This window comes from Mobula hypostoma, chromosome 9, assembly GCF_963921235.1.
Source record: "Mobula hypostoma chromosome 9, sMobHyp1.1, whole genome shotgun sequence".
Lineage (NCBI taxonomy): Eukaryota > Metazoa > Chordata > Chondrichthyes > Myliobatiformes > Myliobatidae > Mobula > Mobula hypostoma.
Window position 1 is genome coordinate 147,128,150 of NC_086105.1, and position 17,051 is coordinate 147,145,200.

General features: G+C 41.0%; 1 protein-coding gene across 3 annotated transcripts in view; it reads left to right on the forward strand.

Moving 5' to 3' along the window:
- Window positions 1-17,051, forward strand: part of usp42 (ubiquitin specific peptidase 42) — a 96,258-nt gene that overhangs the window by 18,150 nt on the left and 61,057 nt on the right. For 2 of the 3 annotated variants that reach the window (XM_063059386.1, XM_063059385.1), the window contains exons 2-3: window positions 528-792; window positions 9,630-9,839. In XM_063059386.1, coding sequence (XP_062915456.1) covers window positions 534-792; window positions 9,630-9,839 — 469 coding nt within the window. In that variant the 5' untranslated portion in view covers window positions 528-533. Of the gene's footprint in view, window positions 1-527; window positions 793-9,629; window positions 9,840-17,051 lie in introns of those variants that run through there. The other variant, XM_063059387.1, reaches the window with a different exon arrangement.

Sequence of the window (17,051 nt, forward strand, 5' to 3'; positions counted from 1 at the left end):
GATGTTATTTCTCCTTTTAAAAAATAGTAAGAATTTGGCCAACGAAAAAATGGTTGTGCTTCTTAAAGCATGATGCATAAAAAGGAAATCAAGAGATGAGACAAAGCACTGTTCCTTCTCAGCTGTGTGGGAGTGTGGCCACGCAATACTGAAATGCTCCCGTGCACGTAGCCTTTGTTGCTGCACTGCTGGAATAAAGACAGATGAGAAAAAGTTTATGATTTTCTTTATATTGTACTTCATTCTAAAAATCCATAGCATGCATATTACAAAAAAAATTTAAATTGTCGTTAAAGTGCCGCACAACTAAAACAAAATTAGAGGGAATGTTGGTGACAAGTGCTTTCAAATTTTTGCCATTGACACCTGTTTAATGGAGCGTTTATGTAGAGAGGAATCCATTGTAAATAATACGTGAATACTGAAGTTATTGTGGATTTGACTTTTATGTAGATAGAGCAAGCCAGTTTTAATAGTTAAAGGCAATCTTGCAGTTAACTGTCTTTATTTGAACTGTATTCTTTCAGAAATAAATGATGACCATAGTTGATAAAGTGACAGAGGCCTCAAACACTGCAGCTTGCAAGAACCAGACCTGCAGCTCCGTGGCACCTTTCTCTGGAATTGTCCAAGAGAAGAACATGGAGCCAGGAACAGCAAGTTGGGGTGCCGCATCTCCTATTACAGAGGTATCGAAGAACAAAATGTTGGGACCTATGCCTGGAGCTGCTCTATATACCAATACAATGTCTCTACAGGAGAAACCAAAGCAACCAGTACAAAAAGACCAAAGTAAGTTTTTAATAACATTTTCTTTGTGGAAGGTAATGTCAGAATTGTTTAATAGCTGTTGCCTGTGTTTTCCATGAAGATAGTTAATTTCTTGCTGGAGTTGAAAAGAAAGGGGGAGGATTTAATTGAAACCTATCACATACTCAGACAGGCGTATAGTATTGATATTTTCCGGTATACTGATCATGGGATATGTTGGAGCCACTCTCACAGTCCAGGTGTCACAGCCCCAATTGCTTCTGTCACCACAAGGATTACTCTGGCTTTAACTTTCCACATCTTTTCCATCTGCTCTTTCAAACCCTGGTATTTCTCCAGCTTCTCATATTCTTTCTTCCTGATGTTACTGTCATTCTGGATTGCCACATCTATTACTATTGCTTTCTTCTGTTCCTTGTCCAGTATTACTATGTCTGGTTGATTGGCCAGTACCTGCTTATCAGTCTGTATCTGGAAGATCCACAGGATCTCAGCCCTGTCATTCTTCACTACCTTCTTGGGTGTTTCCCATTTGGACTTGGGAGTGTCCAATCCATACTCAGCTCAGATGTTCCTGTACAGAATTCCTGCAACTTGGTTGTGCAGTTCAGTATATGCTTTCCCTGCCTGTATCTTGCACCCTGCTGCTATGTGCAGAATGGTTTCAGCGGATTCCTTGTACAGTCTGCAGCTTGGTCTTGTGTAGTGTGAAAAACCGCTGTTTCTATTGCTCTTGTGCTCAGTGCCTGTTCTTATGCAGCTTTGGAGGCTGACACCAGGAACCGGTAGTGCAGGGGTCCAGGGTTCAGGTCTCAGTGGTGACAGCCCAGTAGAGTTCTTGGGCTGGACCCCTCGCACTTACATTACATCCAGTCAGACGTCGCCTGGATTAACAGGGTCTGTGCCAATGGTTGGGTAATGGGGACCATCTGGCAAGAAACTGGCTACCGGAGCAAACCATAAATGGACAAGACTGGACAACATGTATGTCTGTCTGAGTATTTGATAGTTATATACTGTGTGTACATATAAGTGTGTGTTTTATTTACACACACACACACACACACACACCTCCTAAGACTTTTGCACAGTACTATATTTCTCAACATGGAGCAGAGAATGAGTCTGTAAATCTGGCAGGATCAAAGGATATTGGAAATGGTGAGGGTGGAGGGGTGTGGGACAGGTCACAGAGAGGGAGAGCCAGGGGTGGCATGTGATGCAGGTGCAGACACACCAAGCCCCGAGACACCAGACAAGGTCACTTGTTTCCAAAAAGTCAGTTAGCCATGATTGAATAGCAGAGAAGACTTGATGGCCAAATGGACAAATGTCCTGTGGTCTTACAGATCATTACAGAATGTCTCTCTTGTGCTTCCCTCTGCCTTCCCTCTCTCTTCCCTTTTCCCAACCATGAATCCCCTCTCCCTGCACCCTTCACACTCTTAGTCCACAATAGGGACCCATATCAGAATCAGGTTTATCATCACTCATGTATGTCATGAAAGTTTTTTTTATTTTGCAGAAGTGGTACAGTGCAATACATAAAATTATTACACTACTGTGCAAAAGTCTTCAGGCTTTTATATCCTATATATATCCTTCGGTTAACAACACCCTTTAAGCATTCCGCTCTCACCTATAAGTACCATAGTTCTCAATGACTCTATACCTTTTGGTATATATAGTAATTCATATTAGTGTTTATAATCCACAAGCTTCTTCCCACCATCTTATCATATCAAAGTACCCTATTACTTCCTATTCCTTTTTGTGTATGCATGTTTTAGCTTGCTCACTGAATGTCTTGACACTTCACAGCCAATTGCTCCCGATACCTTCTCACTGTTTATAGCTGGATGCAGGTGTTGATTACGCAGGGAAGTCTCGGCAGCCTCCGAGGTGGTTGACCAATTGGTTTGTGTGTAGTGTGTGACAGCTTTAATTCCCCATCTATAAATTGTGCCATGAGATCACTTGCATCCATATGAACAGCCAAGGCATCTCCTTACAGTATTGCACTTGTACTGATGCACTAAGTTGTCAGTCTAGATCAAGGGTTCCCAAACTGGGGTCCACAGATCCCTTGCGATTGTATTGGTCCATGGCATAAGAAAGGTTGGAAACTCTGCTTTAAATTATGTGTTGGTCTTTTAACCTTCTGTCCTAGTGCTGCAGAAATTGTACTGAAAAGCAGGCATTTGCCTCAAAATACTTTGGCTATAAGATTCTACTGACCTCTTACATCTTCCTGAGTTCTGCATGATACCTATTTTTCTTTTTTGTGTAGTTGATTGTTAAATTGTTTCCTGAACTACGTTTTTCTGTAAATAGCAATATTTTAAATTATGAATATTAACTGATTTCAGCATTTCTTTTTGTTTGACTATCTGAAGAGGCATGCAAAACAAAGAAGTTATTAACTTATTGCTAAGCTTTGCTTCCTTCTCGGCTTATTATTTTCGGTTAAGTTAGTAATGTTTGAACATTATATTTTGCAATAGTGTCATTGAGCTCTATAGCACAGAAACAGGCCACCAGTAGATGCAGAATAAGCAAAAGCCCAGAAAGAGTGCATCTATCTGAGGGGCAAGGAGCCGGAGGAAGTCTCAGGGATAAGAAAGGCAAGTGCATGGGAGAATTTTAAAACTATATTAAGGTTTTGAAGTCAGAGCACCAGGGGAGGTGGCCAAATGAAACTTGGCCTGAGATAGGACACAGAGGCCATCTCAAACACATACTTACCCAAATTTCCCTTAAATGTTGAAATCAAAGCCGCATCTACTACTTTCGCTGGCAGCTCGTTCACACTAGCACCAGCTAAGTGAAGAACTTCCCTTAACCTATGACCTCTAGTTCTATAGGAAAATGATATTTTCCAATAAAACCTATAGTTATTTTAAAAGATCCTGATTTTCATTGGGAAAATGTTACATGTATTTGGGCATGTCTGGTACATAAGAGGAAATGTTAGACATTTGCACTGAATTCTCCTTCAGATATTTGACAAACGCTGCACACTGGTCTCCAAATCAATACTTATGAAACATGACCTGCCATAATTTGTTTATTTAGCTGCAGAGTGGTGTTGCTGGTCATGCAGATGTCTCAACTCCAGCGGTCGGGCTTTCATACTGACTTCTGGTGCCTACGTAGAATTTTCAAATTCTTTCTGCCGTCATGTGGATTTCCCCGTGTATTCCGGTTTCCAGTCACCTCCATGAGCTTCTTCCCCTCTGCCATCAGATTTCTGAATAGACAGTGAACCCACGTACACTATTTCACATTTTTCCCTCTCTTTTTTGCACTACTTAATTTATATAATACTGTGCATAAGTTTTAGGCACATATATACTGTGTAGTTAGGGTGCCTAAGACATTTGCGCAGTACCACAGTAATTTTATGTATTGCACTGTATTGCTGCCACAGGGGAAAAAAAAATCATGACCTGATTCTGCTATGGGTCTCTATTGTGAACTGAGAGTGGGAAGGGAGCAGGGAGAGGAGAACCATGGTTGGGAAAGGGAGAGGGAAGCATCGGAGAGACATTCTGTAATGATCAATAATCCAATTGTTTGGCATCAAATGACCTTGTCTGCCGTCCCAGGGTTGGGTGTGTTTGTACCTTGCCAAACCCAGCCCCAGGCACTCCTCCTCTGCCACCTGTCCCATACCCATCCCATGGCGCTCCGCCTTTACCATTCCCAACATCCTTTGTTCCCACCAGATTTACTAACTTGCTCTCTGCTCCATGTTGACAAACACAGATCTATGTAAAGGAACCCTAGCTACACTTTGTTTACTCGGCTCTGCACTGAACTGAGGCTGTGGTCTGCTCTGGCTGCAGTGAGCCTGACTTTGTAACTGTGGACTCATTTTTTGTAAAACTTCAATTCAAAATGTTACTGGCTTATTTTTATTGTTTGCAGGATTTTATTTTTCTTTGTATGCACATTAGGTGTTTGGCAGTCTTTTTTTTTGTAATTTATTTTTTATTGGATTTCATCATCAAACAAACATTTCCATAAGATCTATTTCAGATACTGTATGTGTATGTGTATATATATATCGTATAATCATATTTGTCACAAATCTCCACATAATATTTATCTGAGGTATACACTTATAGAAAGGAGAGGAAAGAAAGAACAATCGAAAGAAGAAAACTATGTACAGAGTAGGGAGTGATCTTTTTTACAACATATTCATTGACTTGTGAGAATAAAATCAGGCCTATGAGGTGTTATGTAATTAAACCATTTTTTCCAGTATTACTAAAATTGTTTCAACTTATGATTACCAGATGCTGTTATCTTCTCCATTTTGTAAATGTCCATTGTAATTTCCATCCATACATTTAAAGTTGGGCTCTCCTGAGATAACCATTTCCTGGTAAGGGTCTTTTTACCAGCTACCAGCAGTACATTCGTTAAATATTTATCACTTTTCAACCATTCTTGAGGTATATACCCAAAATATATGGTCTTACTCTCTAAAGGTATTTCACATTTAAAGACGAATTGTAGGGCATTATGTATCCCACTCCATTAGTCTTTGATAACGGGGCTTTCCCAGAAAATATGATAATGGTTTGCATTTTGAGTTCCACAATTTCTCCAGCAAGCAGGGGAGTTACTATCTTAATGGGATTTCTGAGAGAGTGTAATAAAATATCTTATCAAGTTTTTCCAGCCGAACTCCCTCCATTTCTGTGAACTGGTACACTTCCATTGATACCTCCATATTATTGTCCAGTCTTCCTCAGATATTATTATCCCTCCTTCCTTCTCCCATTTTGTTTTAATGTATGAAGTCGAATGTATTTTAAAATTTGACAAACCCTTATAAACACTTGAAATTATTCTACTACCGTTGTCTGAATTATATGCTTTTCTAAATAGCTCTATCAGACATGTACTTGCCTTGGTTACATTTTTAACTGTCCTGTTAATATACTGACGCATCTGTAAATACCGGTAAAAGTCTTGTTTTTCTAGTAAGTGTTTCTCTTTGAGCATTTCAAAACTGAACAGTGTTCCTTCTTTCATTATATTGCAAATAGCTGTTATTTCTTTAGCTGTCCAGTCTTTAAATCTAGCATCCAGTTTATTCAACGTAAAATCCAAATCATATGCACACCATTTAGGAATTGCAATGTCTCTCTCTAGTTTATATTTTTTTATAATAGTTTTCCATATTTTAAGAGTCCATTTCACCCACGGGTTGTCAATACTATTTATGTAACTTTGTAGGTTGTTATCAGTCAAAATTGCCTGTACGGAGATGGAAGGTATCCTCTCCTCAATGTTTTTCCATTGAGCGCCATATGATGGGTTGCACCAGCATATCACAGCTCTCAACTGTGCTGAAAAATAATAATCTCTAAGAGAAGGTAGGCCCCATCCCCGCTTTTCCTTGGCTAATTGCAAAGTTTTGAGACGAACCCTAGGCCTTTTACCTTGCCATATATATCTTGATAGCATCTTGTTCCGTTCATTGAATTGATTTTGGTTAATCTCTATTGGTAGGGTCTGAAAGAGATATAGTAGTCGGGGCAGTATATTCAGTTTAATAGATTCAATCCTTGAACTGAGACCAAGAAAAGGAATTGGGTTCCATCTTGTTATAGCTTCCTGAATTTTTTTATATATAGGCTGATAATTGCATTTTGATAATTTTGCCAAATCTTTTGGCATAATGATGCCCAAATATTTGATGGACTCTGTTTGCCATGCCCAAGGATATCTACTTTCAATTTCGCTTGGTGGGCTATAGTTATATAAAAGTAGTTGGGTTTTATCTATGTTGATCTTGTATCTTGATGATTGTCCATATTGTTCAAGGAATTACATCAATTTAAGTAAAGAGTATGTTGGTTGCCCTCGATAGATCAAAATGTCATCCGCGTAACAGGCCAATTTATGCTCTGTCCCTTTAATAGTAATTCCACTGGTATCTTCATTTTGTCTGATGTATTGAGCTGATGGTTCCAGATATAATGCAAAGAGTAGCGGTGACCATGCACAACCCTGTCTCGTGCCCCTTTCTAGGGTAAAGCTATTAGATAAATATCCATTGATTTTAATCCTGGCAGTAGGCTTGTCGTATAGTGTCTGTATAGTTTTAATAATTTGTCATGTAGACCAAATCTATGTAAAACTCTGTGAAGAAAATTCCAATTAACCAAATCAAATGCCTTTTCAGATTTCACGCTTATCACTATTGCTTCAATTTCATTTTTTTATATGATCCATAATGTGAAGTGTCCTTCGTATATTGTCTTGTGTTTGGTGTTGTATAAAACCTGTCTGATCATTATGTATCAGTGTGGGTAGAAACTCTTCTAATCGTTTGGCCATGATGGAAGTAAATATTCTATAATCCACATTAAGAACAGATATTGGTCTAAATGACCCATGTTCCATTTTATCCTTGCCTTCTTTCGGTATAGCTGAGATTATCGCCTCCTTCCAGCTGGGTGGCATTTGCCCCTTTCTTAGAGCCCAGTTCAGTGTGGGGAGTAAAACAGGAATTAACTCACTTCTAAACTCCTTATACCACTCTGCCGTATATCCACCTGATTCTGGTGATTTGCTTAATTTAAGCCTACTAATTGTAGGTTTAATTTAGCTTCAGTTATGTCAGCAGTCATTGTTCTACGGTGTTTGGAACTTAATCTTTTCTTGCTTTAATATTAGGGTACGGGGTTTGGAATTTAATCTTTTCTTGCTTTAATATTAGTTTCACTTTGGAATATTCCTTCCATTTCTGTAGGACTGCCGGGGGGGTAATCATGATCGAAGTATATTAACTTCCCGTTCCAAAAAACCCTCTTCTTACCCCAGGCCCTTCGTAGAACCTCCGGCTTGCTCTTGAATCGAAGGAATTTAAGTACTATTGAGCACGGTTTACTTTGTCTCCGGGAGGTGGCTGGACGAGCAACCGATGTGCCCTCTCAATTTCAATCTCCATAGTCTGGGGAATCTCCAGCGCGTCCCGCAACAGCTTGTGTACAAAGTCCATCATCAACAGTCCCTTCGCTCCTTTGGGAACATCATAAATCCTGGTATTTTTCTGTCACAGTCTTCCCTCCTGGTCAAGCAATTTACTTTCCTGTTGATTTAATACTTTTATCATCTTACTTCATATCTGTTCCACGTTTTGCACACGATCTTCCACCTTCTCAATTCGAGTCTCTGCCACTGCTATTTTCTGATTGACATTGACGAGCTCTGACTTTATATCATTGAGTTGCTGCATTATCTTTTTGGACTTCCCTTATCTCTTCCAGAATCCTTATCATATTTACCGCTTCGCCTGCACGAGGCCCATTGTCAGCCTCGCCGCCACGCGCACGTGTAGGAGAGCCACGCGCACGAGGCCCTTTGTCAGCCTCGCCGCCACGCGCACGTGTAGGAGAGCCACGCGCACGAGGCCCTTTGTCAGCCTCGCCGCCACGCGCACGTGTAGGAGAGCCACGAGCACGAGGCCGATTGTCAGCCTCGCCGCCACGCGCACGTGTAGGAGAGCCACGCGCACGAGGCCCTTTGTCAGCCTCGCCGCCACGCGCACGTGTAGGAGAGCCACGCGCACGAGGCCCTTTGTCAGCCTCGCCGCCACGCGCACGTGTAGGAGAGCCACGCGCACGAGGCCCTTTGTCAGCCTCGCCGCCACGCGCACGTGTAGGAGAGCCACGCGCACGAGGCCGATTGTCAGCCTCGCCGCCACGCGAACGAGGCCCTTTGTCAGCCTCGCCGCCACGCACACGTGTAGGAGAGCCACGCGCTGTACCTCTCTCTTCCATTGGCTCCGCAGTGGTGCTTTTTCCACTCTCCATTCTTTCTCCCCATTCTTGCCCCCCTTAGCAATTCAGATATTTTCAAAAGATCTTATACTTGATGGATTAATGGGGCAAGATATGCATTTTTCCGGAGGAGCTGTTGATTTAAGCTGCCATTCTGAGCGATGATGTCACCGGAACCGCTTGGCAGTCTTTTTAAATGGGTTCTTTTTGGGTTTCTTTGTTTTGTGGCTGCCTGTTACGAGACAGATATCATGGTTGTATATGGTATATGTTGATAATAAATGTACCTTGAACTAAGATACTGCAGATTTTTATGCACGATACTGTATATATGTTACAGTAATTTAGTGTTTATTATGTTTTGCAATGGACTGCTGCTGCAAAACAGCTAATTTCACGACATATGCCACTGATATTATATCTGATTCTGATACGCTGGTGTGTGCTTAATTGGCCACTGTAAATTGCCCCCAGCATAGATGGATGCTTAAATTTGACATTAGTGCAAGGTGCTCAAAAACTTGAGACTTCGCTGTTCAGTTGTGTAAAGCATATTTTAGTTAGCATGCAATTTTTAGTTAGTTCCAAGTTATCCTTCTCCCTGTAACCTTTGACGTCCTTACTAACGAAGAACCTATCAACCTCTGCTTTATGTATACCCAACGACTTGGCCTCCACAGTTGTCTGTGGCAATGAGTTCCAACAACATCACTCAGAGCACAGAGTCCAGTTAAAGAGTAGAGTAAAGAGAAACAGTAATGTCTCTCAGTAATAGCCAGGTAATTTATCCATACAAATTCATGCAAGTAATATGCATAAATTCACTTGCCATAATGTGGTCACCAAACATGATGCCATTAGTATACAGTTTGTGCTACTGATAGCTAGATCTGTTTTGAGTCTAACCTGCTTTATCATCTTCAGTCATCTCCACCTAGAGCATTATCATAACAAGCACCGTTTAATGGAAATAGTTTTCTCTATATGTATTGTTTAACCAGTGCTAATGTATTTGAATCAAGATCTCCATTCATTTTCCTATTTTAATTTTAGATGTGCTGGGCAGTGGTGACGGGATCGCACCTCCACAAAAAATATTGTTTCCAGCGGAGAAGATTTCCTTGAAATGGCAGCAAATCCACAAAATAGGAGCTGGCCTCCAAAACCTGGGCAATACCTGTTTCCTGAATTCCGCTCTGCAGTGCTTGACGTACACGCCGCCTCTTGCAAACTATATGCTATCCCGAGAACATTCCAGAACATGTACGTGGATGATTTTTTTTTTCTGTTGAATTTGTTTCCTGATTCTTTTCCTGTTCCAACCTCATGTAACATGCTCTTGAGGTTATATCATGAATTGCCAGTCCTTAGGACTGCTATTGAAAGATGTGGTGATGCAACCCAAGAGTGTGCAATTTCATATCTCCTTTACAACGTAAAGATGGACATCAGAATAGTGTTGAGCAGGAACCTATATTTGAATTCATGTTAAGACTCAAGAGGTTATATTGTAGCAGATATACAGTGGCATGCAAAGGTTCGGGCACCCCTAGTCAAAATTTCTGTTACTGTGAATAGTTAAGTGAATAGAAGATGAACTGATCTCCAAAAGTCATAAAGTTAAAGATGGAACATTCTTTTCAACATTTTAAGCAAGATTAGTGTATTATTTTTGTTTTGTACAATTTTAGAGTGAAGAAAAGGAAAGGAGCACCATGTAAATGTTTGGGCACCCCAAGAGATTTGAGCTCTCAGATAACTTTTACCAAGGTCTCAGACCTCAATTAGCTTGTTAGGGCTATGGCTTGTTCACAGTCATTGTTAGGAAAGGCCAGGTGATGCAAATTTCAAAGGTTTATAAAGACCCTGACTCCTCAAACTTTGTCTCAACAATCAGCAGTCATGGGCTCCTCTAAGCAACTGTCTAGCACTCTGAAAATTAAAATAAATGATGCCCACAAAACAGGAGAAGGCTATAAGAAGATAGCAAAGCGTTTTCAGGTAGCCGTTTCCTCTGTTCGTAATGTAATTAAGAAATGGCAGTTAACAGGAATGGTGGAGGTTAGATTGAGGTCTGGAAGACCAAGAAAACTTTTCCAGAGAACTGCTCGTAGGATTTCTAAAAAGGCAAATCAAAACCCCCGTTTGACTGCAAAAGACCTTCAGGAAGATTTAGCAGACTCTGGAGTGGTGGTGCACTGTTCTACTGTGCAGCGACACCTGCACAAATATGACCTTCATGGAACAGTCATCAGAAGAAAACCTTTCCTGTGTCCTCACCACAAAATTCAGCATCAGAAATTTGCAAAGGAACATCTAAACAAGCCTGATGTATTTTAGAAACAAGTCCTGTGGACTGATGAAGTTAAAATAGAACTTTTTGGCTGCAATGAGCAAAGGTATGTTTGCAGAAAAAAGGGTGCAGAATTTCATGAAAAGAACCCCTCTCCAACTGTTAAGCACGGGAGTGGATCAATCATGCTTTGGGCTTGTGTTGCAGCCAGTGTCACGGGGAACATTTCACTGGTAGAGGGAAGAATGAATTCAATTATATACCAGCAAATTCTGGAAGCAAACATCACACCGTCTGTAAAAAAGCCGAAGATGAAAAGAGGATGGCTTCAACCACAGGATAATGATCTTAAACACACCTCAAAATCCACAATGGACTACCTCAAGAGGCGCAAGCTGAAGGTTTTGCCATGGCCCTCACAGTCCCCCGACCTAAACATCATCGAAAATCTGTAGCTAGACCTCAAAAGAGCAGTGCATGCAAGACGGCCCAAGAATCTCACAGAACTCGAAGCCTTTTGCAAGGAAGAATGGGCGAAAATCCCCCAAACAAGAACTGAAAGACTCTTAGCTGGCTACAGAAAGCAATTACAAGCTGTGATACTTGCCAAAGGAGGTATTACTGAGTACTGACCATGCAGGGTGCCCAAACTTTTGCTTTGGGCCCTGTTACTTTTTTGTTATTTTGAAACTGTAAAAGATGGAAATAAAAAAGTAATCTTGCTTAAAGTATTAAAGAAATGTGTCATCTTTAACTTTATGCCTTTTGGAAATCAGGTCATCTTTTATTCGCTTAACTATTCACAGTAACAGAAATTTTGACCGGGGTGCCCAAACTTTTGCATGTCACTGTATGTATGTGTATTTGTGTGTGTGTATGTATATATATACACACACACACACACACACACACACACACACACACACACACACACACACGTATATATTCTCACTATTAGAGTTGGAGTTTAGAGTTCAGTTCCGTCATCCTCTGTAAGAAGTTGTCCTTCCTTTGAGCATGTGGGTTTCCTCCCACAGTTCAAAGATATACTGGTTAGTAGGTTAATTGGTCATTGTAAATTGTCCTGCAATTAGGCTAGGGTTAAATAGATGAATTACTGGGCTGTGTGACTCATTGGGGCAAAGGGCCTGTTCTATACTGTATCTCTTAAAAATATAAATAAATAAAACTTCCAGTAATTGTAGCAAAACATTTGAGGTAATTTCAGCCAAGGCCTCCAATGTGATTTTAGCATAAATCAACAAAAGTTTTGTTACATTAGTAGTTTTAAAGAACAATGAGCAGTCTTCTAACCACAAGCTTGGCACAATTCCTTGAGGATGTGACAAAGCACATTGAAAGTAGAGCAGTGGATGTGGCGATATGGATTTTAGTGAGGCATTTGATGAAGTTCTTCCTGGTAGGCTCATTCAGAAAGTCAGGAGACATCGAATCCAGGAAAATTTGGCTCTGTGGATTCAGAATTGGCTTGCCCACAGAAGACAGAGGGTGGTTGTAGACGGTGTGTATTCTGCTTGTAGGTCTGTGACCAGTGGTGTTGTGCAGGGGTTTGTTCTGGGACCTGATGACTTGGATGAGGAAGTGGAATGGTGGGTTAGTAATTCTGCAGATGGCATGAATGTTGGTGGAATTGTGGGTAGTGTAGAGGGTTGTTGTAGGTTGCAAAGGGACATTGTCTGGGTGGCAAGCTGGGCTGAGAAGTAGCAGGTAGAGTTCAATCTGGAAATATGTGAAATGATTCATTTTGGAAGGTCAAATCTGAGGGTAGAATACAGAGTTAATGGCAGAATTCTTGAAGGAACAACCGAATTTTGGGGTCCTTGTGCCTAGATCCCTCAAGGTTGCCATGCAAGTTGATAGGTGTTGTCATTAGTAAGAGGATTGGGTTGAAGAGCCAGTAGGCTCTATAAAACTCTGGTTAGACACACTTGAAATGTTGTGTTCAGTTCTGGTTGTCTTGATGTGGAAGCTTTAGAGGGGGTGCAGAGGAGATTTACCAGGATGCCATCTGGAGAGAGCATTTCTTATGAGGAAAGGCTGAATAAGCAAAGGAGGATGAGCAGTGACTTGATAGAGGTGTACAAAACTATAAGAGGCATAGATCGATCAACCTTTTCCCGGGAAGGGGGGGGGCATAATTATGAAGGTGATTGGAGGAGGGTAGTGGGAAAGTACGTCAGAGGTAGGTTTTTTTAACGAAGTGGGGAGTGCATGGAACGCACTGCCAGGAGTGGTGTTAGAGGAAACTGCATTAGGGGCATTTAAGAAACTCTTCTGGGCTCATGGATGATATAACAAAGGAGAGTTATGTTGGATGGAAGAGTTAGGTTGATCTTGGAGTTGGTTAAAAAGTTGACAGAACATTGTGGGCTGAAGGGCCTGTACTTTGTTGAAATGTTTTATGCTCTAGAAGTAGGTTTTAAAATGTAACAAACAAACAACTTCAGATAATCCTGATGAAGTGTTTTGACCCAAAATGTCAACAGTTCATTCCTCCCCAAACCCCCTCCCTCCCCAAATTGCTGCCCCACCCGCTGAGTTCCTCCAGCATATTGTTGCTCCAGATTCCAATCTCTTGTGCATCCTGGGGATACAATTTCCCTAATATATCTGCCGCTACCACCACCCCTGGTAGCATGTTCCATGCACCCACCACTCTGTGTTGGGAAAAGAAAACTGTCTCTGTCATACTTGCCTCCAGTCACCTTAAAATTATGCCCACTCGTATTAGCCATTTCCACCCTGGGAAAAAGTTGCTTGATGTGTGCCTGTTATCATCCTGTAAGCCTCTATTGAGTCACCTCTCATACTCTTTCGCTACAAAGGGAAAAGCACCAGCTTTTCTCTTTGGAGCATCTTGGAACAGGAAAAGGAAGTGGAGTAATTTGGTGAAGCAGTTCAGAGCTTGGGACAAGCAAAAGCACAGGCATCTGTAGTGGAGCAATTTAATCTGCGGATCAGTAGGGATCTTGGATCAGAATTGGAAGAATGCACATGCTCCTGAAGTTCCACTACGGAGGAGTTTAAAAATATGCAGGTTTTGAAATTGATATATTGCTCAGCAGAACCAATGTGGGTCAGCCTGCCTGGAAGAGATATGTGAATGGGAATCAGGACACAGAACAGCATTAAGTCACTTCAAGGTAGCAATATTGAACACGAAGGCTAACCAGGAGTGCATTAATAAAGATGTAGGTGATTTTTTTTTCAGTGTGTGATCTAAGTCAAAGGAAGTTGGCTGGTGTTACACAGATAGAAATTGCCCACCTGAGAAAGTCGGCAGCTAAGCATTGTTAGTGTGTTATCTTGTTGCCAGAGGCACTTTAAACGTGAAGTTAAAAGAATCTGGCATCAGCACCACATGTCTTATTTTAAATAGTTTAAATGAAACTCCTGGAGTGTTGGAAGTTATTTTTGGTCTTTGAAGACGGGTTACTGTGCAGCCTTTCATTAAATGTGTTCTAACATGCAGAGAGTACGAGATCCTTTGTATATTTGAGCTGTACATGGGGTTGCTTTCCCCAACACTAATGTTTCTTTTCAGTATTTCAGATTTCAAAATGTATAATACGATTGCAAACTGTGGGACAACTGTAACTGTGTAGAGTTTATATAGAATAGTACAGGCCCTTCGGCCCATGATGATCTGCTGATCAGTGTAAACCTGATCCATGATCGGTCTAACCCCTCCATCCCACACAGCCCGTAACTCTCCATTTTTCTTGTATTCATGTGCCTTTTTAAGAGTCTCTGAAATGTGTGTATTATCAGCCTCCATTATACATCCCACAGTGTGTTCCATGTACCTACCACTCTCTGTTTATAGAAAAATTAAACACCTACCTCTGACATCTCCCCTAAACTGCCCTGCACTCACTTTAAACTGATGTCCTCTGGTGATGGCCACTTCTGCCCTGGCGAGAAGGCGAAGGCACTGACTACCCACACACAATCGAGGAGTGGCATTACGGGGTCAAGAGTTTGAGCAGTTTGGAGCTGACTGAGATTAATTGGGGGATTTGAGTCTGGAGGTAACTTGAATGTATAGGGATGTCAGTGGCAGGAGAAGCAAAATGGCCTAATGGAGAGGATGTGGGCTCAGTGGCAAAGCTTTGGGATGGACAAAATCTCATTTAGCTTGTGTGTGTGTGTGTGGCTGGTTAATTGAATGAAATTGGTGGTGAGTTTGGTGATGAAGATGGAAAGAATTCAAAATTCATGATTCTGAATAATAAACTCATTCAGAAAGCCGCTGCTAGACTTCCCGCAACCAGGATGAGGCGACATATCACTCCTGTCCTAACAACTCATCATTGGCTTCCTGTATCTTTCAGAATTGATTTTTAAAGTTCTCTTACTTGTTCTTAAACCTCTCAATGACATCAGAGTCATTTTCGCTTTATAATCCCGCTCAAGTTCTCAGGTCTTCTTCTGCCTGTCTCTTATATTTAAACAATCTCCCTCAAAAGTAATTGGCAGGTCAGCTTTGCTCCTAAACTGTGGAATTCAATACCTAAAACTGTAGGGGATACAGACTCAGTTGACTGTTTTAAATGCAAGCTCAAAACCTGTTTATGTGACCTGGGTTTTAACTTACATCTTTTTGTCTTTTACCTTCAAGTTTTTAAAAAAATTTTTAATTTTATTTTTTATATTTGTACTTTTATCCCATTGTAAAGCACTTTGATCTATATCATCTGTATTAAAAGTGCTCAAAGTTTTCGTAGTAGTGTTGAGCTTGGAAAAATTAAAAACCTTGCCCTTCTATGTCTTGGTGAAACAGCCTGACTATACTGATAATGTTAAAACTGAGAGCTGTTATAGATGTGAGTTCCCCAAAGACATTTATGAAATTTGCCATAGAGTACCATACAGATGGAGATAAATTATGTGTGTGGGTGAGTGGGAGGGAGGAACGGGGCTTGTTTTGCTGTTGTTTTGTTGCTTGTTGTGTTCTGTGTTGTTCTGAGCATTGTGAGCATGCTATGTTGGCACCAAAATGTGTGGGGACACTTGCGGGCTGCCGCCAGTGCATCCCTAGATGTGTTGGTTGTAAACACAAATGATGTATTTCGCTGTATGTCTTCATGTTCAGGTGATAAATAAATGAACCTAAATTTGAATATATTGTTGAAGGATTACAGAAACCTGCACAGGTTCAGATCTGCTTTTGGCAGCACTGTTTAGGCAGAATCAGAATCACTTTATTACCAATATGTGAGGCATACCAGAATTGATTGTGGTTTGGTGCCAAGCATAAAACACAGGGCAGCACAATAGAAAACATAATAGCAACTAACTTTTTACAAGACAATAGTGAAAACAGCCATGTACAATCGACAATTAGCAGAATGATCACATGCACAAATATCAATATTCAAACTTAAATGTGAGCATACGAGCAGACTAAATAATTATTAACAGAACAAGGAGAGCTGGAAAGACCATTTAATAAATGTTGTGCAAGGACGGTTAGGGTTTTTTTTTTAACCTGAGTGAGTTTTGTTGAGAAGCTGGATAGCTACAGGAAATAAGCTTTGGAATCGCCTATTCATCAAATTGCCATCAGGGAGATGCTACAAGTTCATCACTACCAGGACAACATGTGGTGATGTACTAGTAGTGTCTCCCCGATGAGCAATTTGATGAATAGGTGGGTAGACTCAGTAGTAACTTTTCCAGCTCTTTTCTTTGCTCTGACGATGAACAGGTCTTTTAACATTGGTAGCTGACAGCCAATGATCTTCTCCATTGAGTGGACCACTCGCTGGAATCTGGACTTGGATAGGAGGAGGCCATGGGAAACCAAATGGTGATAGAGATGGAAACAGCACCTTTGATGGCATTCGTTGAAATGACTGGGGGGGGGGGGGTATGCAAGGTTAGTTATGTACAGTTGAACAGAAGTGTCCAAGGAGACTAGCTGTGAAGAAGGATAACAGAATCTGCTGGAAATACTGTCAGGCCGCATCTGTGAGATGAGGAACGGGGCCAACATTTCAGATTGAAGACCTTTTATCAGAATGGTTCTGAGGAAGAGCCTCGAGCCTGAAATGTTAACCCCGTGTTTCTTCCCACAGATGGGGTCTGACCCGAGTATTTCCAGCATTTTCTGATTTTGTTTTAATTTTCCATCATCTGCAGTTTGATATCTTAATGAA